This window comes from Leptosomus discolor, chromosome 5 (genome assembly GCF_034619465.1).
Source record: "Leptosomus discolor isolate bLepDis1 chromosome 5, bLepDis1.hap2, whole genome shotgun sequence".
NCBI classification, from domain to species: domain Eukaryota; kingdom Metazoa; phylum Chordata; class Aves; order Leptosomiformes; family Leptosomidae; genus Leptosomus; species Leptosomus discolor.
Genome location: NC_141395.1, coordinates 14,378,789 through 14,406,268, shown reverse-complemented (window position 1 = coordinate 14,406,268; position 27,480 = coordinate 14,378,789). Strand labels below are relative to the sequence as shown.

The following is a 27,480-nucleotide window of genomic DNA, read 5'->3' as shown; positions in this document are numbered from 1 at the left end:
TTGAAGCCAATTACTCTTTTCTAGTACTGTTTCTTACTTTGAGCTTGCTTTGACACTTTTAACCTAGTTATGTCCAAGATTTTTTAGATGTGTAACTTTTCACTTCTGTGCAAAACTCAAGATGTTTGCACTATTACTTGATGCTTTCTCAATTGGCCAGGAGCAATCACTTGATGAGGAAATTGCAAAATTATTACATGCAGTATGCTTGAAGTCTAACTATGAACAAAATATATATTAATATACTATAATTTTTGTTTACTAGCCCAATGGTGGTGTCCCCCATGACAATCTTGTTATGATCAGAATGAAACCAGATGAAAATGGAAGGTTTGGCTTCAATGTGAAGGTAACATGTTGTATACCTATTCCCTTCATGTCTATTAAGATTATTTTCTGACATTTGTGATTTATTACTAACTTAATTTGTTTTTAAAGGGTGGATATGATCAGAAGATGCCAGTAATAGTCTCCAGGGTAGCTCCAGGAACACCTGTAAGTAATCAAAAAAACCCAAACTTGTTAGTGATATCTGTGTATCTTGAAATAAATATTCAAAACTGTAAATTATTTCATAGCTGCTTATGAAAACTATTTTGTGTTATAACATCATAACAAAGCAAATTATGTCCAGTAAGGATTCGATGGGGCTATATAACATATTTTTAAAAGTTCTTGAATCCTTAAAAATACTTTTTTCTTACTGAAACAAAGTTTGATTTCTGAAAACTACAGGGAGTTACAGATGTTTGATATGCACAGTTTCTTAAGCTGTTTCATCCTAAAAATACATTTACTTTATTACCTTTTTAAAATATAGTCATTCATATAATTTCACACAAATTACATATTGAAAGAGTCTTTGAGTATGTTAAAAATAACCAAAATAGCAAATCTCTCTTATTTTAGTGACAGATGTAGCTGAATAAAGCCAAGATTTAGATTAAAATCAGACATCATGAATCATTCATCAGGTCTGATTGTCTGTTGTTACTGGTGTTTAGTGACTATCAATAGTGTCTTCAAACTAGGCACAATATTTTGTCAGTCGATTGCCAAAAATACTGACCTGGTATTCAGCTGACTGCAGTCAGCTCTGTTTATACCTTTTAGAGTAGAGTTGAACCGTTTGTTTGCTAACATTTAAGGAAGTAAAGCTTTCTTGTCTTTTTGGCTATTTAAAACTATTAAAACGTTTGCCCAGAGCATTGTTCTTATCCCTGTTAATTACTATCTCTGAAACATTTAATTACATAAATAATTTTGTCTGAATGCTTTAAACATCCGCTCTCTAAGGAGGAGACATTTGGTGACGGCATGTGCTCTTTCTTTTCTGCAATGATGTTTAGACTATGATTATAACAATGATTTTTATTACCTGATTCCCCTCTCTGGGATTACTGGGATTTGTGCATTGTCTTCGGTCCTTGTCTTACTCTTGTCATTACAGTTGCAATATTTTACATCTGAAGCATTTAAGCCTGTGAAATTGATTTGGACAAGGCTTTGCCATGTTACTCCCTTCACTTCAAAGATAAGAACATCCTGCTTTTTAATTGCCTATTCAAAATGTGGCTTAAACAGAGGAGCTTTCTGCTTCAACCAGAGGAGTGGAGTAACAGCTGCCGAAAGACATGTTACAATGACAATCACCTCCCAGTTGCAAATTGATTAGTTCATGTGAATGGCACTGTCTTATATATTGTGTAACACTTAAATTGATCATTTGAATACAATGCAGCAACCATAGCAATTAGGCTGTTAGGATTCAAGTCCCCAAGTATAGTTTAAGCTGCTATTTTAAGGTGAGAAACTGGAAATGGCTTGTTTTACAGATGTATTGTTTTTCTCCACCTTGCAGGCTGATCTCTGTGTCCCTCGTCTGAATGAAGGGGATCAGGTTGTACTGATTAACGGCAGGGATATAGCAGAACATACCCACGATCAAGTTGTTATGTTTATTAAAGCTAGCTGTGAGAGACACTCAGGGGAACTTGTGCTCCTAGTTCGACCCAATGGTGAGTGATTTGTGCATAATAATAATAATAAAAAAATCCACACCTTGCTTTTATTTTCTAACTTCCATTGTGTGTCCTGAGATGGAATGCTTAACATCTTTGTAAAAAAAAAAAAAAAAAACTCCCTTGAAAAGAAATTGCGACAACACAATGTATTGTACAAATCTTAACTGATCCCATATGCTAAGGAGCTGTGTGTAACTAAGTGTTGAAAATTAATAGAAAAGTCAGAGATCAAGTATTTCTAACAGAGAGCTAATTTAAATATTGTTCTCACTGCCATTGATAAAAATGTCCAGAAAGCTATATGGACATTGAATGCTGTTTCTGAGGTTGCCGTTACTGCCTTAAGGAAAATAAAAACCGAACACAAACAAACAAAGAAACCCTTAACAAACACCCTGTTCTGGATGACTTTGGAGGTCAATATATGCAAAGTCCTTCCATATGTTTTTAAAACAATATGAAATGACTGGTGATTTTCTATTTGAGGAGGCTTAACAGAAGAAGGTGCTAAAAATGCAGTCTAAATATCAGCTTGGGCAATGGATTAATGAAATACACCATTGGAGCATTGCCAGCAGATGGTCACTGGGTTTAATTCCACTGCACATCTCAATTATAATGCAGTTGTAGAGGAAAAATGAAAAACAATTATCTTTAATTGGAATAATTGAGATTAGTTTAGGAGAGTATCTCAGCCACTTCATAAAAAATTCTTCCTTTATTTGCATATTTGCACTCCCCACTTAACTTGTGTTCTCATTCTGTGTGTAAGTTCTTGTGCAGCTTTTGTGTGCTTACTTTCTTTTTCAGATAAAATTGTTAGCTTTGTTTACAAATTCATTAAAACCAGTTTCCCCTTGTGTGTGGGTTGTCTTTGTATTCTGGATAAAAACATTTGAGTTGTAGAAGTGAGGAGCTGCCAGTTTCTTCCTTCATGCTCATGGGATATCATTTCAAAACAGGCATTCGAACAGCATGTGTCTGTTCTGTGTAGTAGAAGATGTATATTATTTTTCAGTTTATTTATAGGTGGGGCGTGCATACAGCATTGGTAGTGTTTTAACAGCATATACTAGTGCCATTTTCTTGTCTGGTCTGCACATCTTGCCCTAATTACTGAAGCCTAAAATCAGTTCAAAGTGAATTAAAAGTAAAAATGTAAACACAGTTACAATGACTTCAGAGGCATGATGTGAGAATCTGAGATTAGGGAGTTACATCAGACAAGGTAGGGTATAACATGAGTTTTGATCAAAATTTAAGTCAGTGATGTGCTTTCACTTAAAATTACTATTAAACCAAACCAAATAGTTTTGTCATGGATTATAATGATCAATAAAAGCTACTTGCCCTTGCTGATGGGGGCCAAAATCAGTGTGTTAATAAATGTGGATTTTTCTGTAGGAGAAACACTTGTCTTTTTTTCTGTTTTAAATAAATTACTTGGAGTTAACTTTACTTGCCAAACAGCATCTTCAGTCAGAGCATTCATACCTTTATTTGTTGTAGCTGTCTATGATGTTGTGGAAGAGAAGCTGGAGAGTGAGCCTGACTTCCAGTACATCCCTGAGAAATCTCCACTTGATGGTGTCCATCAAGATGATAATGCTCTGAGGGAATCCATGATTCAGCTAGCAGAGGGGCTTATCACTGGAACTGTTTTGGCTCAGTTTGATGTGAGTACCATGTCGCCTGTAGCTGTGTGCAAATTCTGAGTCTTTTGGGATAGTAATTATTTTAAGCAGTGCAGATTTCAGGTAAATTTTGTAGGAGTCAGCATCTTTTAGAAGAGCAATTGTCTTACACTCTCAAAAGAAAAATAACAAAAGAATTTTCTAATCCCATATTATATGTGCAAACTTGCAGCATAGAAAAATCCTAATATTAGTTTTTAAGTGTTGTTTATTATAAATAGCTATTGATTACTTACATTTTTTGGTGGTTATCAGAGACCTATGCTAATAAAATACTTTCATAGAGATGAAGACTGAAAAATGTATACCAAAATTTGTGTTCTGTACTCAGACCTTCATTCTGTATCTAAGTTACTGTAGAAACTGAATGACAGCTGAGCTGTTGACATTTTATGGACAACTGCAATGAGGGAAGGTGAAATTACCAACGGAAAATACAACCTTAATCTTAAGGGTTACAACCCTAATCTTAAGGGTTATGTAACAATGTCTTTTATAAATAGTTGATCTTTTAAATGACATATTTCAACAGAACAGTGCACTTTCTGTGGGGTCCTAAGCTGCTGATAGCTATAGTCTTTCTTTAGCACTAACTGGTGAATTGGTAATATTCCATCTTTAATGTATGAGATCAAGTGACTTAAAGGAGGAAGCAGTAGATCTGTAAAACACAGCAGTGTGAATTCCTCACCAAATTAAGACCTAGCATTATATATTACAATGTATATTTATAAAATATATTTATATACTATTCTTTAAGAACTTTGGTAAAATTTACTTACACATATAGAAAGAAAATATTTTCTCAAAGTGATTTAAAGCCTCTCCTTAACCATACATTCTTAGTCTCCCAGACAGGTTCAATGTTGAGAAGTTTTTAAAGTGCTTTTTATTGAACGTGCATCATTTATCTGATACTGTTTGCAGCACAAGGGTTGTGGCAGTGCATGGCTAAGGCATGAGAGGACAGGAACCTCTCAAAGGAGATTTTGTGCAGGAAAAGCACAAGGTAGCCCAGGATTTGCTCTCCAGTTACTGAAATATGGAAGGACATCTGGGGAGAAAAAAAAGGGAAACTACTACAATGTGGGTAGATGCCTATAGACAGCACAGTCTGCTTGCCCCAAATCACAGTGTGGAATGTCAGAATCTGTCAGTTCCCTTACCAGTATATGATGATGAATTTTCTCTGCAGCAGTGTTCTTACAGAAGCTTGAAACTTAACGTTTGGTTTGTCTTTGAACAAATTGAGACGACGTCTTGATTATTTCCAGTGATCCCACAGCATAACTAAATTCGTAGTGCTTTCTTTTGAAAAGTATTTTCGTGTGTATTGAAGATACCGTTGCTCAGTAGTTTATGTTCTAAAAAGTACCCCTAGTCACGTAATATACTAATGGGTCTTTCACATCTAGTAATGTCTGACCATCAGTTTTGTCTTTTAGCAATTGTATAGGAAAAAGCCTGGAATGACAATGTCTTGTGCCAGATTACCTCAAAACATTTCCAAAAATAGATACAGAGACATTTCGCCTTGTAAGTATGTGTGTTTGTAAATATGTTCTAAAAGTATTTTACTGTGGTTGGTAAATAAGCAACACCTTTCTAAAAATTTTTTCAGATGATGCTACACGGGTTATTTTAAAGAGTAATGAAGATTACATCAATGCAAATTATATAAATGTGAGTACTGTTTTTCAAAAGACCTTCTGATATTAATTTCGCAGTTTTTCAATGGCAAAGTTGATTTAAAAAAAAAAAAGACATTTTCATAAAAGTAGTTCAGACTAGAATGGCTGGTAAACCTGTAGTCAGATTGTTTGAAATTTACTGTAGGTACACTTATTTGCTAATGCTTTGTAGCAGGTGTTTTTATAAATGAAACAAAGAAAAAATGAGGAGAGGAAAAAATGAGGAGAGGAGATAGCCTTCTACCAGAGGAATTAATTCTTCTTTTCTGATTACTAATGTGGCAGTAATTCAACATCAGTAAAGTTTAATCTGGCAGCACTTCCTTTTACACCTTCCCCCCCCCGCCCATCCATTGTCAGCAGCAACAAAATTCCAACTACTTACTTTTCATTTCAGGAACAAAAACCAGAGCTTAAAAATAATTCAGAGATCAGTATTTTAAAAGCTAGTGTCAGAAACCCACAGAGCATCAAATGTTTGCACCTGAATTATTTGCCAACTGGTCTATCATTTCTTTTTTCAACCGTTATGGCAACCAGATAACTCAGTTAATGTGTGAAGTGTACTTGGATCTTTGTAATAATTTTGCATGTGAAACACTTCGGAGAATTTTTATCTGTGCCAATCCGTATTTACTAACTTATAATAAATAGAATTAATGTAGTTGATGCTTTTTTTAATGTATTAATTGGAAAACACGGAATGTCTAATACCTGACTTATATCTGCTGTAAAAATTAATGTAGTGACTTTGTCTTCTCTTAGATGGAAATCCCTTCTTCCACAATAATAAACCAGTATATTGCTTGTCAAGGTCCATTACCGAACACTTGTCCTGATTTTTGGCAGATGACTTGGGAACAAGGCTCATCTATGGTTGTAATGTTAACGACTCAAGTTGAACGGGGCAGAGTAAGTAAAAGATTTCCCTAAATATTACTTACATAATCTTCTAAAAATCTGTTGGTGATTAGCCTTTAAAAGGTTAGAGGAATATACTGTTATGACACACTACATGACAAAGAGTAACAGTTTTAAACTAAAAGAAGGTAGATTTAAACTAGATGTAAGGAAGAAATTCTTTACAATGAGGGTGGTGAAACACTGGCACAGGCTGCCCAGAGAGGTGGTAGAAGCCCCATCCCTGGAAACATTCAACCTGATCCGGCTAAAGATATCCCTGCTCACTGCAGGGGTTGGACTAGATGGCCTGTAAGGGTCCCTCCCAACCCAAACTATTCTATGATTCTGTGACTTTTTCTTCATAAGGGCATTGCATTCCTAATGCTGTTGCAATGATGACTTTTACATTTTAAATCTGATATTGTTAACATACCTAATATTTAAACTTTGTTCAGTTCTGAAATACATTGAAGTCTTCTTGTATTTCTTAAAATATTTTAGGCTTCTTTGTTAGGTTCTTTATTGTAACGAAAAAAGCAACTAGAATTTACCTTCATAGGATTTTTGTCTCTAAACTTAAAATGAAGGAACTCCAAGAAGTTTCATTAGTTTTTGTAGATTAGTTCTTAGATATGTAGAGAGATTAATTTTTTAAGACAGCCTAACACAGCTTTGTAGTGTTAAGATCCCACTCCTGGATGGATGGTTTTAAGGGAATCTTTGCTAAGCTTGAAATCTAAATTTTTTTGTAAAATGTCCTTCTGTAGCTATAAACATTTGTTTAATCATATGAAAGAATCATTGTAATCATTGTCCTTTAAGTCATTTCCATACAAAAATGTGTAAAAATAGAGTGCTAGTAATAAAATAATTAGGAGTTCTAAATTACTAAAAATAATTGTGTATGGTGCTGTAAAAGGCCTCAGGTTTATGTTGTGGTTGGTTTGTTTTTGGTTTAAGATATAATTTCTCCTTAATAGGTTTGTTTATTGTGCAGCTGTGTCCTTTGGAGGCAAACCAATCAAGTCTGGTCATACAGAGAGTGTAATTCCAGAGTTACTTGGTTTATAGTCTGGAGCATTCACAGTAGCACTGGCTGGTTGAGTGTGTGGACAGAAATTACAGTCTGGAATAATAGTTTAGTGGAATTTGTCCACATTCAGGATTTCTTTTGAAGACGGATTTATAGTAGGTTGTGGGTATACTGATCAACTCAGACGGTAGTTCAGCTGTCTGTGTATATTCTAAATTTTTAATAATCATGTTTTTGCTGGGAGTTCAGGCCTCTAAATATTAATTAAAATAATTGAAGGGGAGTTGGAGCATTTTTAAACCATTTTTCAGTGACTCAATGTTAGCATGATGCTGCCTGCTCCCAAATAAACATGATTAGAGGGAATTTCAGTACAAGTGCCCTTTTAATTTGAGTTTTCTTTGCAGATCTGCTAAGAACAGACTTGCAGTAGCAGTTCTCTGAGGTTCCCCCACCCCTTCAATAATTATATTTGTGCAGTTCTTTGGAGAGCTGCTTAATAATGAAATAAAAGGATTTATCTATCTTATACCCATAGGCAGACTCCCTGCTCTAAAGCTGATCATGAGGCTACTGACATCACTATCCCACTGCATGCCGGGATGTCTCAGTGGAGCAGGAAGTCTGCAAATCTGGCTGCTCTTAAAGAATCGCCAGGTGGGTTGGAAAACAAAAGTACACTTGAGCTGAAATGACCTCTGTAATTAGGCGTTCAAGCAATATATCTGAAAATCTTGATGTTTGAAGTTTTCTTTCACATTTGAAGTGCACCATCTGCATCCCCCTAATTTCTGTGGTAGTTTAGCAACTTTTTTGTTGCTTATCACCTTTTTTTTCATTTGTTCTTTTCTCATATAAATGTGCTTTGAGAAGTTTAGATTAGGATTTTGGAGGTCAAAAATGTTTATAAAGCAGCATTTTCATCACTCAAGTGTTAAGATGGAGTATTTATAGATAAACTGTTTTTAAAAATTGTAATGAAAGTTAAAGGCATCCATCTTCAGTTAAACTAACCTCAAGAGCTGATGCATGTGTCCTGTTGAAAAGCAAACGAAAAAATCCCTGCAATAGCTTATTTTATAAACAATAATTAGGTAACCCAATTTGTTTGGTAAGTAAATGAATAGTGATTACAAAATTATCAAAATAGTCTTTAATGAGCGAAGGTATAAGGAACTAGAGAGAATGAAAATAATACTTTCTGAATTTAAACACAGGCATTTTTAAAAATGTGTTGACCTTAGGTTAAGTGTCACCAGTACTGGCCAGAGCCATCAGGAAGCTCATCGTATGGGAATTTCCAGATTACCTGCCATTCAGAAGAAGGAAATCCTGCTTATGTCTTTCGAGAAATGACATTGACTAACCTGGAGGTAAAATCATAATATATATATTTTTAAGTATTAATCTGTGTAATCCTCAGAGACTAGTTAAAACTTACTTAATCAGACTTTCTTTTCAACTTAGTGGCACATCCACATGAATAAACCGTTTATTTCTAGAAGCCTTTAAAAAACTACTTGTATTGCCATGTGCTTACCTAGTATAAATTCTGCTCATAGAATGATAACACTAGCAACATATCACAAAGAATCAGTTTCCATAATCATATTAATTGTTTTAAATCACATAAAAGATGTATTATTTGTCTTAAAATTCTTTACTGGTGTCTTCCATGCCCTGGCCAAAGAAAAAGAGTAATTAAAGAAGCTGAGAAACTTGTTATTCCCCTGGTGTTTTTAAAACATGGGACACCAGAAGTATTTCATTGTTGCAACTGAAAATCTGTCTTTGTAGAGGCAAACAGTTTTCAATAATTTCATCTTGGAGAATATGTGCGAGTAGATGGCAGATAAATCCTGCTGACAGAAAGAAGCATTGGGATTGGTGACTACGTGGAAACAAGGACCTTCCTGATCATGCATTGTGTGATTTTTCAGGGCGTGTGTAGTTTTTAGAGCCTCCGCAGCATTTGGAAATGACTATCTGGAATTTAGTTCATGTACTCATTTCTCACTGATTGTGTTACCAGATGAGAGGCCATTTTTATAGAGCTGCCTTTTAGTCAATTTGCAGTTAAAATTCCTTCCCTTTGTCCTGTTGAGACAATTGCACCCTTGTTATCAGCGGCAGAACCTCTAAATGATTCTGCACCTAAAGGTTGTTTAAAGTGCGGTAACTCCTGTTCTTTGAAATGCTGCTTTTACACTGATTGTACGGCCTGTCCCCTCCCCTAACCAGAGGCAGATGGTGTTTGTGATACTGGAGCAAGGGGCCAGAGTGGAAAACAAAGTAATTCTGCATCTTATGTATAGGATGCTGGATAAAATTACGAGGTGCAGATAAAGCCAAAACAATGCTGCTGTTCACATGGGGTCTGAAGGAAAGCTTTTATGTCTGAAAGATCTGCCTCTCCCCTTCCTACCTCAGTTCTGTCAGTTGATCTAGTAAGATAGCACCTCTTTCTGTTAAATTTGTTTTGCTAAAAATTTGACCACCTTCTTGTACATTTCATGTTAAGATAGTTCACTATCCTTGAACTGCTTTGCTATTACATGGCATGTAATTCTTTTTAACCTGTTGAGGATGCAAACAGTTGTGGATTGCCTTTTTTTGTTTTTAAGAAAAAAAAAAAAGAAGTAATTTTAAAATCCAGGGTGAGCAATGATTAACATTAAATAAGAGCTTACTGGTACAAGTTGCTGTAAATGTACCGTTGATTTTTTTTTTTTATTACTATTATTATTATTGTTGTTGTTTTTTTAATGGAACCTGAATTACCTGTGAATAAACTTCATGTTTCTGATTAGAAAGAGGAAAGCCGCCAACTAACCCAAATCCAGTATATAGCATGGCCTGATCATGGGGTTCCTGATGATTCCAGCGATTTCCTAGATTTTGTGTGTCTGGTGCGAAAGAAGAGGGCTGGCAGAGAAGAACCTGTTGTTGTTCATTGCAGGTATCCATTTTTTCCAACTTATTAAATCATCAAAGTGAACTTACTTACCGTCAAATAGCTTTTCTGTGCTTTGTTATTGAAATAAACAATTAAATGCATCTGCTTTGGGGATGAAAGGAGAATTCAACAGTTAAATAAAACAATTACTTAAAATCGTAATCATGTTTCAGTAAGCAAAATTTTGAGTACGTGCATTGATCTGTGCAGGGAATTGTTGGTTTGGGGTTTTTCCGTTTTGTTTACATTTTAAATGCTTGTACTAACAGTCTATGTAATAATTCAGAGAAATGACAGAAGAGATTTATGAAACTTTTCCTCATGGTGACTACTGGCTATGAAAAGTACCTGGTGGTGCTGGTCGACAGCCGGCTGAACGTGAGCCAGCAGTGTGCCCAGGTGGCCAAGAAGGCCAACAGCATCCTGGCCTGTATCAGAAATAGTGTGGCCAGCAGGAGCAGGGAGGTGATTGTGCCCCTGTACTCGGCACTGGTGAGGCCGCACCTCAAGTGCTGTGTGCAGTTTTTGGCCCCTCACTGCAGTTAAGACATTGAGGTGCTGGAGCGTGTCCAGAGACGGGCAACGAAGCTGGTGAAGGGTCTGGAGAACAGGTCTTGTGAGGAGCGGCTGAGGGAACTGGGGAAGAGGAGGCTGAGGGGAGACCTTATCACTCTCTAAACTACCTGAAAGGAGGCTGTGGTGAGGTGGGTGTTGGACTCTTCTCCCAAGTAACAAGTGATAGGATGAGAGCAAATGGCCTGAAGTTGCGCCAGGGGAGGTTTAGATTGGATATTAGGAAAAAATTCTTTAGTGTAAGAGTGGTCAAGCATTGGAACAGGCTGCCCAGGGAAGTGGTGGAGTCACCATCACTGGAGGTGTTCAAAAATGTGTTGATGTAGCACTTCAGGACATGGTTTAGTGGACATGGTGGGATTGGGTTGACAGTTGGTCTTTTCCAACCTTGATGATTCTATGATTCTATTCTACAAAACTCCAGAATAGCTGTATAAATAGTCCATAGCAGAAAACGTGGGTGGTATATGCAATGATCAAATAAAAGACACTTTCTCTCAAGTCAGCAGTCTTGGGCTACATGATATTTTGACACGTACATTAAGGTGACACGTTTTTCTCAACATTTTACTTTTGTAATGAATTAAAATAACTCTGTTACTCAAATTTTTATGTGCACATGAAGTGTGTTTTTTTGTATTTGTTGTGCAATAGGTTTTAATAGCATTCTGCACTCCTATCATAAATTTCAAAATCTTAATCCTTTACAATACCTAATTAGTAAACTGCACTCATGCGTAATGCCAAATCTCTTCAAATGAACATATGCTATACCTATTCTTGGTGAGAGCTCTATGAATAAAATTTGACCTCTAAATTCCTGAGTACTCCCCAGACAGTCAGTGTTCCTGAGTCAGGTGTGCATCATTCCTGTTTCAAAGAGAAGCTGAGAGATTTAAGGCATAAAATAAATTTAAAGACTATCTAATCTACAAGTAAACTAAACATTTATTGAAGATGATGAAGGAAAAATATTTTCTCTCTTTAACACTTTGCGTGTCAGAAATTGTATTTAATTGGTTTTGCTCTCTCTTCTGCTTCGTGCTGGTCAGGGTGAATCTGTACTAATTAGGGAGACCAGTATCAGAATGCCACTATCTTAAATGATATTGTTCCTCAGCTTCCATTACTGATATACTTCTGATTGATATGGTTGTGAACAAATAGTGAAAATATCAGCCAAATACAGCTTTTATAGTATGAAGTGTGCAAGGCTGCAGAGATGCTGGAACAACAACTTTGGATAGTATAAACAGTTTCGTTCATCTCAATGAGACATCAATTCAGCTCCACACTGCTTATTTCAATACCAACAGTTCTATGTTTCACAGAAGGAAAGGGCGGGAATATCACAGTTCAACGTAGTTTACTTCATTGGCCTAACTTGGTGGCTGTTGGCAAGTATAACCAAATTCCACTGGTGAGTCAGGCTGAAGGAGCCCAGGGGTTCCTCTGTACGCTGCGTGCACGCTGTTTTTAATGTCTGGTCAGTATAATAGGACAAGGCATTAGTGCAACAAAATGGTAAAACTTGTTTTCAGAACGAAGCCATCAGCTTTAGTGTGGGGAATCCAAGTAGCTAGCAGAGCTTTTCTTTTGTACAGTAGTAGTTCAGAAACAAAAGCAAAAAACCAGTGAGATTGTAAAGTAACAAAAATCTTAAAAAACTAGAAAGGTTTTTGTTGTGTTGAACTACTAAAACCGGTAGTTTCCAAGCTTGTGTTCATGTGTTTGTTTTTGTTTTTACAAGGCTCCTACTAGTTTAGTTGAACGGTTTCTAATTCTTGTTCTAGGTGAGCCACCCATCCTGTCTGTGCTTTTCGTGGTTTTCGCGTCCTGTCTCAGTGAATGATTTCTTTTTCCAAGCTGAAGAGTCCTAGCCTACCTGATATTTATCCTATGGAAACTATCACACTTTCCATCGTTGTTGTTTCCCTTTTCTGATTTTTTTTTTTTTAAATTAGAAAATGAGTCATGAGGTTCTTTGTCAGATACTCTTTCTGTTTGGATTTGATAAAGCTTTCTGCATATAAATTCTATACATACAAATTCTAGAAATATAAAATGCTATTGAATAATTTTATATAACAGCACATTTACATCTTGTCATAAATTCTCATGACATCACTGAAATATATAATAGCTTTAATGCCACCTTCTGGCACAGATTTGAAGTAGTAGTTTGGCCAGACAATTTGAAGTTATGCTTCAAAATCAGAACAATTAAGTTTCAAATTTGGAATGTTTATATTAACTAATTTAGAAGCAAACTCTTTTGTTTATTGACTGAAATACTAGTTGTATGAGTTGAGATAATGCTGGCATTTGAAAATATGGATTTGGTCCTGTATTCAAATATAGAGAAACATGGGGTTTCTGTTTCAAAAGTGCAACATAATTTTCTTGACTATGAAAAATTTGAATTTTATTTTTAAACTAAAGGTGATTCATGTAAGCTCTTTCAATAATTTTGCCATTCCAATATGCATATGTTACAGTTCTTCCTTGTTTTGAAAGGGGTTGCTATTATGCATTCCTTTTCAATCTACACAAGTTAGATCTCTCCTGTACTTTTTAATACTGAGAAAATTATCATTATTGTCATCCTCCAAAGATTTTTAGTAATTTTTCTATTCCTTATTCTGAAATATGAAGGTATGGATCACTTTGAGAACGTAAATATGGTTTTATCAAATCAGCCCAGCATTCCAGTAACCATTGTTACAGCAATGGCCAAACTGACAGAAAGTGCACAGTGTATGCTGGGTATCTCTGTGTCCTGTGATTGTCTGGTTAATAGTGTGGTTTATAATACGATCTGAATAAATATCTGTTTGTAAATTCTGCTCAAGTGAATGGCTGGGTTAAGACAGTCGCTTTTCAAAGGACTGACAATTCTGCACTGATTGTTTTTAGCTGTGTTCAGGCAGGACAGAGGCTTCCAGTGACACAGACACAATCTGTCTAACCTGCCCTACTATTAGGGGAATCTTAATGATCAGTCATAAGAATTCATCAGAAGGAAACTCTTTCAGTATAAACTATACTCCAGATACTTTGTTTCATTTTCCATTTTGGGTTTTTTGTTGGTTTTTTTCAGTGCTGGGATTGGACGGACAGGAGTTCTTATCACTATGGAGACGGCTATGTGTCTCATTGAGTGCAATCAGCCTGTTTATCCATTAGATATTGTAAGAACCATGAGAGATCAAAGAGCCATGATGATCCAGACGCCTGTGAGTATCATACTTGCTGTCCTGTCTTGCAGAAGAGTAATTTCTGTTATCATTAGATGGGTTTTTAATGTACTCGCTGTTGATCATAATGCAAAGAGGTCATCTTTACCTAATGTAGCTGTAGCCTTGGCTCCAAGCAGGAGTAAATTGCTAAGGCTGTTGGAAAGGAGCAATTCTTTAAATTTCTACAAAGAAAACTTGAAAAATGCAGCAGTTGTTTCAGGCATACCTGGTATTTACTGTCAAAAAGGGACAGTTTTCAGTAGTGTAAAAATTACTCGGTGAAGAAAGCAGGAGCCTAATCCCTAAGAATGGGAGTAGTATAAAAGGTAAACACAGAAAAATTGAAGAGTTGCAAGAAAAACCTTCAGTGATGCAATACAGTGATTTTATGTTGCCTTAGTTATAATGAAAACAAGCTTCAACTCTGCCCTGTAGTGACTCAATTAAAGCCAAATAATCAGAGAAATAGTATTTTTTAAAAATCAATGTAATTAAATCTGATGCAAGATATATCAAAGTAATTTTAAGTGTATTTAGTCTGAAAGAAGTAACTTGCTACCAGGATTCTTTTGGTGCTCCCTTCACATTTCACGTCTCTTAAGGTTGTCCCGGTTTGGCTGGGACAGAATCCCAGCCCAGCCATGCCAGGCAGGCCCTTAGCAGTTTGAGGCAGCCAGGGCAGCTGACCTGAGTGAGCTACAGGGGCAGCCCATCCCATCATGTCATGGGCATTGTAAAGGGGGAAGGTTTGCTGAGGAAGGGGAGCTTCTGTGGGGTTCCTGCTGAGATTGCTTCTGCTCCTCCTCTGGCTTCTCCTCAGGACTGCTCTCCTCTTGATTATGAGGACTGGATATTCATTTGGCTGAATATAACTCGTATACCTTTCTTGATACTAGTGCTGCTTCATTAAATCTGTTTTCACTCCAACCCAATGGTCTTCTCTTCTCTCCTTTTCCTGATTCCCCTCCCTGGCTGGTGAGGGTTCACTGGGTGATAGAGCAGCTGTAACAGTTTAGCCCCAGATACGGGCTAAACATAGACAAAGATGCTAGAATTCCTCCTGGATCTGTAAGATTTGGGCTCTTTTGAGATAATTGTGATGTTGCTTTAATGTATTATATTTGAGTTGTGAAAGTTTTATAACAGATTTAGAAGCTTTTTAGTTGTATCAGTCAGGTGTTGCATATCTCTGAGAGCAACATGTGTTTATGTTTTTAGAAAATACCTAAAAGGGGTCAAAAGATTGTGGGAAGAAAAAAAAAAGCTTGGACTCTTGGTTGTTCCAAGCTCTGACCAGTTCCAGGTTTTTTTATTTTTTGCATCAGTAATCAGTGGTATAGTTTTGCTTGTAGTGTATGGCGTGTAGAGAGAAAAGGCACTAGATGCGGTATCAAATCCTTCCCACAATTACCTGAAGGTAGTTACTCATTGAAGTTATTTCAGTGTTCTTGCTGCTGTTCCTCTGATCAGATTTGAATAAACCTTTTGTGTTATTCAGAGTATTCAGATGGAGTAAAAGTATATATGGGCCTCCATTTCTAGGTCATCTGTCATTCAGTGCTCCTGTCCAGTGCTCATGTTCCACTAAAAAAAAATTGTATTATTCAGCAAGCACAGAAGGATAAGGAAGATGATGATACATGGGAAAATAATAAAGAGTGGCTTTTGCAGTTTGTGATGATTATACAGTATGAATAGCATATCTCTGTAGCGCACATAGAGAGGAAGAGAGTTTTATTAGTAAAGGTAGGAGGTGCAGTGGTAGGGGTTTTAACTGTATTTTTTCATGGCATGTGCTAAGTATCTTCTGGTCTTCTCATTTTTCTTAGAGAAACCAGAATTTTCAAGCTTCAGTGAAACGCAGGTGTTTACTGCATCAGTAAAAGATTTGGGTTTTTTTTAAGATTTCATAAACATTAGCTATTATGGTTTCTCCTTTGGCACTCTCTTCCCGAGTTTGTGTATGGTGAAAGATTCACTCCGTGTCCACAAGATGGCCCTATGCACGGGTGTCTGCTACGTGTGCTGTGGAGAGGAGTTCAGTCTCCTTCAGGGAACACTGGAGGCAAAATGAGTGTTTTACACAAATGTGTGTAAATTTAACTATTTTCATATACATGCAACAATGCAGTAAATAATTATTCTATTATTAAATCTGTTACTGTGCCCATTTGAGATCTGACATCAGTAATTACTGCGTAGAGAGGGATATTCCACGACACTGAAAAGGCGGAGGCATGCTGGCTTTCTGACCAGCGTATACAGCATTATGCGATATTCACTGTTACTTGTGGTGCTTTACAAACCAATGATTTTGTTTCATTTTATTTTCATCATGTACTAATTTGATGACCGTTGGGTTTTTTGACTATTATTTGTTTAAAACAAAATATTAGTGACCTCTATGTAAGCAGGTGCTAGACTTGAATACATTGCAGAGTTAGACATTATATAATGTTAAGAAACTGGAGTTCTGGCTTTTTAAAACGTGAAACAATTTTCTTTTTTGTCAAATTTTGAGAGGGAGGTGCCAGGAACATGCCAGATTTAATGTAAGCGTGAAAAAGTGCTTTGAAACTATAGCTTCTAAATGCTATAAATGCTAAACTGTAGCTTCCAAGTGCATGGAAACCTCAGGTCAGTGAAAATTCAGCGATGAAATGAAGAGCAGAAAATTACTAAATAGGTGATGTTGCAATAATAGTACTGGTTTTGTGGGTGTGAGTTTTGGTATATATTTCAAAGTGCCATTCATCCCATTCTTCTTAACTTTGAAGCACAGTTCTTGGCATGTCAAGAGAGTGGGATGGGAAAATCTTAGGGGCCTTTTCTGCTTCCAAATGACATGGTTCAATTACATTTCTTTTCAGTTTACTGAATCTACTTTCCTTTTCAGAGTCAATACAGATTTGTATGTGAAGCTATTTTGAAGGTGTATGAAGAAGGATTTATTAAACCTTTACAAGCATCACTGCATAAGTAAAGAGCGAAAAAACCCAGGATATCAATTGAGGAGTCCTGTCGTCTGTAATGAACTGGCAGCGTTCTTTGTGCCATAATACTGCTTGCAGGAAATGATAGTGAAGTACAGCGAAGAATTGACAAAGGACTTTGAAAACTTCAGCACTGTTGCACTTTACGTTGAAACAAAATCAGTCTCTGAAACTCTTCTAACCTTCATCTGTTTGAAGACTTTATTTTCGTGCTTTGCTCGGAACGAACCATAAACTGAAAGAACTAATTGTGTTCAGGGTAATCGACGATATTTCATTTTAGTGCCATATACTGCGCTTCTGGTTGAATTGCTACAAACAAGGCTTGGAATTATTTCACTCTGTTTTACACCCATGTCTCTTAAAATGAAAAACAAATGAAAAAATACACTAAGCCATGGTCTTTTTCCAGTGCTAGGTTTATTTACTATGTACAGACTCTCACTGTTTTGTTTTTTACAACATTAGCAATATTGCCAATACTAGATAGATACACACTGCCTACTGATGCAGCACACGTTGTCCTACACCCTTACTAGAGACCAGCTGGTGGTTAGAGGAAAGCTGGCGTCTGTGTTAACCCAGCAGTAGCTGCATAATGCCCACTTACCAGCATCTTGTACAAAATAACAATAACAATAAAAATAAAAAAAATAAACAGCATTTCTTTGACACAGCTTGTGTGTCATACACTGGTGTATTCTGATTCGTGTGACTTAAGATTACGTGATGGGAACTAGTGCATGCATTGTGTCTTAACCCCTTAAGTGCCTTGAGACTTACAGTGTACATCCAGTGAAAGGCACTCATGATTCTGTGGGGGTGGTATTGTCCTGTCATATTTATCTCAATGGGTTCAGATTTTAAAAATGGCCCTTGGTGCTTGGAATGTGTTACCGCAAGGGGTCATGGAAATACCGTTCCCTCTTTCCTTATACAAGTACCTGTGTGCTACTCTCGGTAGCAAAAGCACCTCTGCCAACTTAATGAATGAGCATTGTATGCTGCTGTGCTGTAACTCTGTGAAAAATCTGACACATTCCTTCCAACTAGTAACCTACTAGCAGCTTACTATGAAATGCTGGTAGGTTATTAGAAGCTGATTCTTTGTTTTATCCTTTTATTAAGAATAGCTGTTTTACTGGATTAGAACATAACTTTAATAGCACTGATAAATAAGTTGAACTTACAATCAGATGTGATTTAATTCCATTATCTGCTAACCAATTACTTTTAAAGTCCTTATAGTTGATTTCAAGCCGTGTTCGTACAGGTCTGCCTTTTCCTTTTTTTTTTTTTAATTGTTTGGGGGGGGGAAGGGAGCAGAACACTATGAAGTTGTCTCAGAACTTTCTTTTAATTCCATAATGACCCCAGTCACCCTTTGTTACACTTGTGGAAAGTTGTTCCAGTTGGTATGGGTTACTTCTTATTTAAGTAGAAGATTTGTAAGAAATGTCTGTCTGATACAGTATCTGAGCTCATTCTAAGGGTACATAAAAGTCCCAGTTTTTTAATATTTTTCCAGTATAGAAGAAACTAAGTCAGAAGCAAGATATCCAGTGTAATATACTGTAAGGAAAAAAATCAGTCACTTCTTTGACTGACCTGTGACAACATAACTTTGTGCCCTCTATTTAAAAGTTTTAATTTATTGTATTGGTTTCCTGAAAATGTTTATCCAGTAAATTTTGTTGTAAGCTATATGGAGCATAGAATTAAAATGGAAAGTTCTACGCTAAATAATTTTTAACTATTGAAGAATTATATTATATAATATACTGTGTTCTATGGACATTTGAAAGAGATCAGCTATGAACTGTTAAGTGAAAAGGGATTCAGGTAAAGTGAAATCCTGGCTTATGACTTAGTAATAAATGTGAACCACAATGCCAAATGGAAGACAGAGTTTTAAGTATTTTTAGAAAACAAAATAATATTAGGTGGCCTGTGGCCCGGTTACTTATATTTCTAGATATGATGCTTACATCAGTATTATCCCTCAAGTGAAAAATGAATCCTAGAAGAATCTCTGGATCTGATAAACTGAAAAAGAGTAGTAAGGTAGCTTTAACCTCAGTTTTATTTTAAGCCATTTGCAATGAAAGAAAATTCTTTTTTTAGGAAAGTATAAGCTTTAACTTCAATGTGACAAGAATAATAGCTGAGACGCTGGTTAGTTGGAAAGTTATTTTAAACTCAGCACTTAATGTCTAAAAATTAATTCATCCATTATATTGAAATAAATTTTCTTCATAGTCAAATTGTAAATGAAAATAGCATCTGCCCTTTTTTCTGAGGGAAATCAGATGGAGTTTATAGCAACATTATATAGTGTTGGTATGTCACATATTTAAATATTCTTATATAAAGTTGCCAAAGCAGTTTGAGTTCAAAAGACCCATTTATACCACAATGAAGTGTGGGGTATTCATTGGTCGTCTGTCAGTACTGTTTTGATTACAAACACAGGCAAGAGTAATAGGTCTCTTCAAAATCTGATTTAAGCTGATTTATAGTGTATTAACTAGTTGCACTGGGAAAAAAACGGGAACAAAGTAACTCCTCTAGATGACTGGCCATCAGTGACTCAGTGGCTTTTTGGCTTCTCCAAAGCCAGGACAGTGGTAACCAAAAGATGATTGGGAAAGAGAATTGAAGCCTTTCCGCACCATAAATCATTCGTTCAGATGTTTCTACCTGTTGTGGTATAAATGGCCTTTAAAATATTTTTATATGGCCAAAAAAAGCAAAACTGTTAAATATTTTACTTTGGGTTATGAAGATCTGTATCATCCTTAAGAGTTTTTAAAAGAAGTTTTTGTATGTTTCATGCTGTACAAAACATGAATGTATCTTTCAGACATAATGACCTATAGACCTATACATGATTGGTGTTATGACTGTTGGATTTTATGAATAATTATTTTCATACCATTTGATTAGGAAAAATGTTGGGTGGGTGTGGGAAAGTATGTTTGTAACACTTCCATGATACAAATCCATTTTGGAAAAAAAAAAAAAATTTCATTGTAAATAAGAGCAATATGAGGACAATTTTGTGCCAATGTATAATGTTAAGACTTTTGTTTTCCTTTTAGGTTTGGATTGAAAACTACAACTATCATCTCTTGTTTAAAGTGGATTTGAAGGGAGGTTTTAGTAGAAAGACGTGGGGCTCTAGCGAGGGCTTTGAGTGTTTTGGGGGAAAATTTTTATTTTTGCTAAATATGAAGTAAGATGCAGGTATTGTTTCCTAAACCACCCACAGTTTGTCAGCCAATCCACTTTGAGAAATACTGCTTTAGATATACCAGATAACTGAGCGCTGAAGAATTCATTTATCCTGAATTTGGAAGCATTTGGTGTTTTAAATAGCTTGCAAGTCTTAAGCAGTAAAATACTGCTTTTATGCATTTTATTTTTATATATTCTCTTCCAGCTCTGAAAAAGAGAAAGCCTGATTTTTTTTTTTCTCACTACGTGTAGTGTTAGATGACATTTCTTCCACATTTCTCTGTTAAATCTTGAAAGCTTACGTCCCATATAGATAAAGCAGTAACAGTTCTAGAATATCTGATTACAGTCTGGCACACCATCTATTAGAGAAAGGGTGAGAAAGCAGTTGGGAGATTAAAGGAACATGAGGAGTTTGTTATGGAACCGGTGTAGCCGGCAGCTTTCCATGGAGACCTTCCAAGAAGCTTCATGGTACCCATGGAAGGGCCAGAACGCAGCAGATCTGCTGCAGTTGCACTGCCCAGGGAGATGGGAAGTAGGGAAGGTCTGGCATAGGGATGCTGGAGCTCCAGGAATGCTGTGGAGCTGAATTACATGATATTTTTATGCTTCTGCAGTGTGCGTGCAGGTGTGTGGGTGGTGTTTGATGGCTCAGGGAATTGGCATGAGCATGAAAAACTTTACAGATCCAGCAATTTCCAAGCAAAAGCAGATTGTCCAATATATATGCCGTAGTTTTGATGGTAGAGCTGCTGTGTAAGTAATCTTCAAAACCCTCATCCCTGAGGGAGGGATTGGGTGAGGGTCCAAATTAAAATTTTGCGTATTTGGACTTCCACAATGTGCAGGAATGGTGCCCTGTAATGTCACTTGTCTTTTTGTAGCTAACATCTTGGGTCCTCAGTTTGCTGGCTGTATTTGCTAATTTAAGTACCCACCTTTTGTCTTGAGACGGGAAAAGCCCTTTTTCATCGCTACTTTCAGTGCCAGGATCCAGTATCAAAATCTGATAAAAACACATTCATGGATTGGACAAGGATCTTGAATGAAATTGCAGAGATTATAATTAGTGGTGATTGGGAAGCTCTTATGAGGGGAAAATGGTTTGTTTGTTTCAGTATAACTCTTCTGTCTGGTCTCTCTTATCCCACTGCAGTTATAAATTGAAAGTGATTAGTTTGTTTGTTTGTTTAGCAGTCTGCAAAGGAGGCCAGTTTGTTATCACTGGATTTTATCTCTGTGCTGGTTGCTACCACGACTGTGCATCTTTTCAGTTCATAGGGCTTTGCTAGCTACAGGTTTTTAACTGGTGCATAAGCTGCAAGCTCTGGCTATCGGCTTTGGCATGTTTTACTTGCTGAGACCTCAATGGTAAATATTTTAAATCACTTTTTTAAAAAATGCTGAAATTTTAAATTCAAGAAATTTGGGCTTTTTGATTTGATTACTTTGAACCAGTAGCCTCGTTTAAAAAAATAAAAACAAACCCACTAAAATGTCTATCTGTCTATAGTCTGCTGTAGCATGAACTGTGGTTTCACGGACTGGCTGACAGTTTGTTGGTTGTGTTATTTCGTATTTAGCAAGCTTACACATTTTAAAGGGTAATTTTTTTTCAAAGTGTTTTGATGTTTGAATAGTAGCACTTTATCTCATGCTTACTACTGACTGAACTGTTGGACAAAATAAATTGGGTTTGGAGAGAGATGCCTAATGGGTTTCTGTACAGAGATGATTCAGATTACACCCTGGTACGAATGCTTTCTGTTGTCCCAGCCATTTCTGGTTTATTTTTCATGTGTTTCTAAGGGATTTTCAGAAAATAGATGTTAACAAGATATTAATAATTATATTGCCTGAATTTTTCTGTCTTAAAAAGAATATAAAGCTTGCATTGGGGGGAAAAAAGGAAAAAAAAAAAAAGGTGCAAATAGAAACTACAGGGTACTTGTAAATTTATCTCTGTGATCTCTCTCAGCTAGCTGCAAATTAGCTATGTTTACTGTAAATGTTTCTGCTAAGCATTATTTTTAACATTAGATCAATTACCTGGAAATCAGTTTTTGTTTTTTTTTTTTACTTAACTTATTTGAATTTTTATAACTAAAGATAATGCACAACAAAGTTTAAGGAAGTTGTCACCCTGTTACTCCTAGGCCAGGGGCCTAAGACGTGAGTGAAAGGGTTAAACAGTTTACATTAAGCTGTTGTTTTCTTTAACTAGAATATATCCACAAAGGTTAGACTATAACCGTCCCAGTGCAATTATCTCAGTACATTGGGGCACCGCAGTAACAACCCATCATAATCTTACAGGAAAACTAAGGTAAGAGAACGAAGGTTTTGTTTTATCCAGTGCATCCAGATTTGTTTTCCATTCGGTTTGGTTTGTTTCCAGTGATCCCATTTTAACCAGTCCATTTGGCAGGGCTGTTTGTGCAAGGTTTGGGGTTTTTTTCTGTAACAGGTGCTATACTATGTGTAAATACAAAGGGAAGAATATTATTTAGACCATTACTAACGATCAGATGGTGGCAATATTTTTTGCTAGTTATCTCTGGTAATTAATTTGCATTTCCAGCTGTGGCTTTCAGCTGTCAAATTTAATCTCAGTTTCATGCTGTCGAATGATGGACTGCAAGTGTGAAGTAAATCATCTCGGAGTTGAATAGCTCTTTTGTTGTTTAGACTAACTCTTGTGTATCTTTATTAATGTTGGGGGGATGGGAAGGTTCTTCCCATAAGTAGACTTTTGCATATGAATTTGTTTAAAAGCACATGAGGGGGAGGAAAAATAAAAAAAAAAAAAAAACGGAAAAAAGAAAAAAAAAAAACAACCAACAGTGAATGACACCTAAATGCAACATCTTGGCTAAACAGCCAGGGCACTTGATTGAAAAAAGTGGAAACTTGAAATTGGTCAACACTGGACAATGTGAAAATAAATTCAGCTTTTGTCACTGCAGCTACTGTATGCTTTAAAGGGCCTTATGTATTTGTCCTCATTTTGATAAAATGAAATTTCTTGCCATTAAAATGATACACTAACTTCTACTGAAAACCAGCAGTTCCCAGGATAAATATGCTAATTAACATTTAACAAGTCTTGTTTTAGTCTAAAGTAAAATTTCATTCTATTATGTGAAAAAATACTGTTATGCATATTTTGTGGATATATTTAATTTCAGTTGACAAATAGTTGTCTAGGTACAGACTTGAAAATATATATAGTTTACTTGTGGATCTTAATTGTTTAATTGCAAAATAAAGATGTGCTTTAGTAATTTAAAGTTTATTTTTTTTGCGATTTTCTTGCTACTGTACCCACGGTTCTGCTATGCTACTTTTATACACTTCTGGTGCCAGATAATGTGCATCTTGTGGTTCACATTTTGACGTTGTATGCCATGAATACAGCCCTATGGATTGGTCACTAGAAGAGGACGATAAATTAGCAGGAATGAAATTGCTTGGCTACAGAAGCAGCATGACAATAGCAGCCACAGTTTTTAACTTGAAAACACATAGTGCAGTTTTTGCTTTAATGGAAGACTAACTCTTTATTTATCTTTTGTACAGCAAGTGTTTTGGAGACAGTGTTCAATAGAGGTTATAGTCTGATCACAAAACTGAGGGCGTGAGGAATACTGATGTGAAGAACAGAAATTCCAGATGGAATCTTGTGATGAAATAGTTGCTGCCAAAAAGTGAGGGGATGTTCAAAGCAAAAGTAGGAAATGATGATGAAAGGACTTCAGAGACAAGACAAAAGTCTCAAGAGGGGTAAGAGTCTAAGAAGAGAGACCAAAACGATAAACTACTGTGAAAGCATTCAAGGAGAGAAACAGAAGTAAGAAGGGGTATTAAGTAGGAAGTGATTTGTTTAAGCTGGAGTAGGAACACTGGGTAGAAGACAAGTCGCAGATATACCACAGGTGCATGTGCATATACTTGGACTGTATAGCCATATATATATATAGCAAGGAAGGAGTAGCGTGTAATTGCATGAAGAGTAGCAAGAGGCCGGTGTGAAGTAGGAAGAGCAGAAATGAGCAAAAATGTTTGTGCCACTGAAGCTACAGAAGAGAAGCTGGGCATAATGGAGTTTTTGGTGGTGACAAGGGAGCTGGTGAGTGACAGAGTGGAAGGAAGCTCGATTTGAGGAAATAGTTGAAGATGTGCAGAAAGTTTAGGGACAACCTCTAAGAACCAGATTCTCCAGAAAGCTTTGTCTAATGGGAAAATGTGAATTGGTTAATGGCAAGGAGACTACCATTTATGTGACTGAGATCTCCACTAAAAACGAAGAATCCTTGTTCTGCAGATGATTCTTCAGTTGATCTGCACTGAGAACTCATCAGATATCTGAAAACTTCAAAGATAAATGATTTTTTCCCTTTTAAATATAATAAGATGGTTTTAATGTTTCCTTTGGAAACTTTATTGCAAGCTGCCGCATGTATTTCATGACAGAGCAGTGGGAGCAAGCATAGTCCCTGCTTCTCTCATAAAAAGTATCTAAATTCCCCTGTTTTGTGATTTATGTTCCTGAATAAATAACCAGGCACAGACTGGAATCTCACCTTTCCCTTTGCTCCTGCCTGTAGCAGGAGGATTGCTCTGCTGTTAACACAGGGGTGCTAAAATAACTGACATTTAACGTTAAAATCAGCCTGTTGCTGCATCAGCAAATACTGGGCAATTACCTGTCAGCTTATTTTTTTTTGCCATTTCAGCAAATGACAGCAAGATAACTCGTGCATTCGGGCACTGGAGCTGATTTGCCATGGCAATGTGCTGATGTGTGTTTCATTATGCCAGTTCCTCTGCGTGGCAGGTGAGTGACTGGTTATCTCAGCCTGGGTTTCATACCTGAGTGTAGGAAGTGTGTGATCATTAGCAAAAGCGGTCCCTGTAATGAGCCGAAGTCTCTGCTTTCCCAGACTGTTGGATAGGCTGGATTCCCAGTTATCCTGGGATTTTGGAGTCTGGAGCTCGTTAACCCAGAGCAGTGTCGCTGTTAGCTGGCACTACACTTGGCAAGCAGAGTTGGTATTGCCTTCTCTTTGTATTGCGCTTCCCGAGGCTTTCTATTTGGAGATCTCAAACAGGGGCTTGATCATAAATATATGTTCAATATTTGTGTACGTATACAAAGATGTACTCAAAAAAACCCACAGTGAAGTGCAGCCCTTTGGAGCGGCTGCGGCTGACGCCAGTGTGCAGGGCTTTTCCCCTTCGCCTGGAGTGACAAGTAAGAAAGATGATAAAAGTACCGATCACTGGGACAAACTGGGTTGGTGCTGTCAAAGGACACGAGAACACAAACTGCTTGTTGTCATGATCTTACTTCACTGTATAAATACGGTGCTAGCTTGTAGATGGGTCTGCTGTATTCAATACGTGGCTACGGTTAACCTTTCGGCAGTGTTTACACAGACGATTTTGTTCTAAACTTCAGGCTTTAAGAGCGCGTTTGCCCCAGGCTCCTCGTGGCTTGAACCGCTGAGGGAAACTTCCAGAAATTTTACGAAATACCGTGAAAGCCACCGAGGTGGAGGGGCCCCTGCCCGGCCGGGCCCGGCCGCCCTCCTCTCCCCTCAGGCCGGTCCCTCGCCGCCTTTGCCGGCGGGGTGATCCGCGGGCCGGGCGGCGCGCGCTGCCTCCCGCCCCCCTCCCCGGGCAGCACGTGGGCTGCGCCGCGTCCCGCGGTGGCCCTCCGCTGGGCGAAACCACCTGGCTCGGGGCGGGGGCGCCCCTTCTCCACTGCGGTCCGCCCCTTTAAAGGGGTGTTGGCCCCGCTGCGCGGCGCGGAAGGGAGCGCCCTCCATACCGCCCGCCCGCCGCTCTCCTTCCCTGCCGCCCTGCTCCTCCATCTCTGCTCCCACGGCCCGCGGCAGAGCGCAGCAGCGGAAGCCGCCAGGTGAGTAAGCGTGGGCAGGAGGACGTGGACGGCGGGTCGTTGCCCTTTTAAGGGCCTCCCACATCGCTCCGCCATGTTCCGAGGCCCGCCCCCTCCCGCGGGCTCCCTCACCGCCCCCCCGCCCGCCCCCAGGGCCTTGAGGAGCCACCGCGGGGCTGCGCTCCCACCGCCCCCGGCTCCGCCGCTCCCGCCGCCCGGGCCGCGGGGCCGCCCGCCAGGTGAGCGGCGCGGGGAGCCCGCTGCGAGCGGAGGGGCGGGGGCGGGCGCGCTGGTGCCCGAGCGGCCGCGACCGCGGCGGGGGAGGGCGCGGCGCGACCCCTGAGGCGAGGCCGCCGGGGAGGCGGGGCAGGAGCGGGGCCGCCCGGGGCTGAGGCGGCCGCCGGTCGTTATGTAAGGGCGGGGGCCCCTGGCCGGCGTGGCCGGGGCAGGGGGGTGATCTGAGCGGGGCGGGGGCCGTCCCTCGCCGGGGCTCCCCGGTGAGGCGGTGGCGCGTCTCGGCGCTCCGCGGTGGCGGGCTGGGTAGGGATCCGGGGAGACCGGCAGGTTGTTGGGGCTCGGGGCCGGCTCGTCGCAGAGCTCCGGGGACCCGGGCGGCGGGAGGCGCCGCCCCGGTGCCGGTGAGCCGCTGGCGGTCGCCGTCCCCGCGCCGGCGGGTCGCAGCGAGGCGGGAACGGCCGTGCCCGAAAGGCGCTCGCCTGTCTGTGCAAAGCCTTTCCTTGAGGGGCTCGGCACTAGCGTCCCTGCTCTGTAACCGCAGTTCTGGGGCGGGAAGGGCCGTTTGTAACTTTTTTTTTCAATGAGAAAGATGGAGTATGACAGCCAAGGAAGTAGCGGGTGGTGTGTAGTTCGTAGTGACTTTCCAGCTTTGGGAGAACATCACTGTCTCGTTGAAGAGCGTAGTAGTAGCTGTGTTAGTGAAAGATTGTAATTAATTGTACGAGATCGCTGGTTTTTCCCTAACGTACTGTCAGATTGTCCCAAAAATCACCCCAACTACCATCAAAGGTTTGAGATGATGGAGTGTTTTTTAAAGTAGCCAAAAACTGTGGGTATGTAAATCCAAAGAATTGAAATGTTTATTTGACTCTCTGGCATTTTCTAAGAACTTTAAATTCGGGCTATTCTTTTTCTTTTTTTTCTTTTTTTTTTTTTTTTTCTGTGAGAAACCAACGTTAACATGTTCTTTTTCTGTCCTGTATTTTGCAGCAAAG

The 27,480-nt window shown here is 38.4% G+C and overlaps 1 protein-coding gene across 1 annotated transcript in view; it reads left to right on the top strand.

Moving 5' to 3' along the window:
* Positions 1-18,736, top strand: part of PTPN4 (protein tyrosine phosphatase non-receptor type 4) — a 72,461-nt gene extending 53,725 nt beyond the window's left edge. Inside the window, exons 16-26 of the mRNA XM_086466186.1 lie at positions 266-349; positions 439-495; positions 1,862-2,018; positions 3,534-3,700; positions 5,164-5,254; positions 5,340-5,401; positions 6,175-6,321; positions 8,590-8,718; positions 10,156-10,304; positions 13,975-14,110; positions 17,010-18,736. Coding sequence (XP_086322312.1) covers positions 266-349; positions 439-495; positions 1,862-2,018; positions 3,534-3,700; positions 5,164-5,254; positions 5,340-5,401; positions 6,175-6,321; positions 8,590-8,718; positions 10,156-10,304; positions 13,975-14,110; positions 17,010-17,096 — 1,266 coding nt within the window. The 3' untranslated portion in view covers positions 17,097-18,736. The remainder of the gene's footprint in view (positions 1-265; positions 350-438; positions 496-1,861; positions 2,019-3,533; positions 3,701-5,163; positions 5,255-5,339; positions 5,402-6,174; positions 6,322-8,589; positions 8,719-10,155; positions 10,305-13,974; positions 14,111-17,009) is intronic.
* Positions 18,737-27,480: the final 8,744 nt, after the last annotated feature.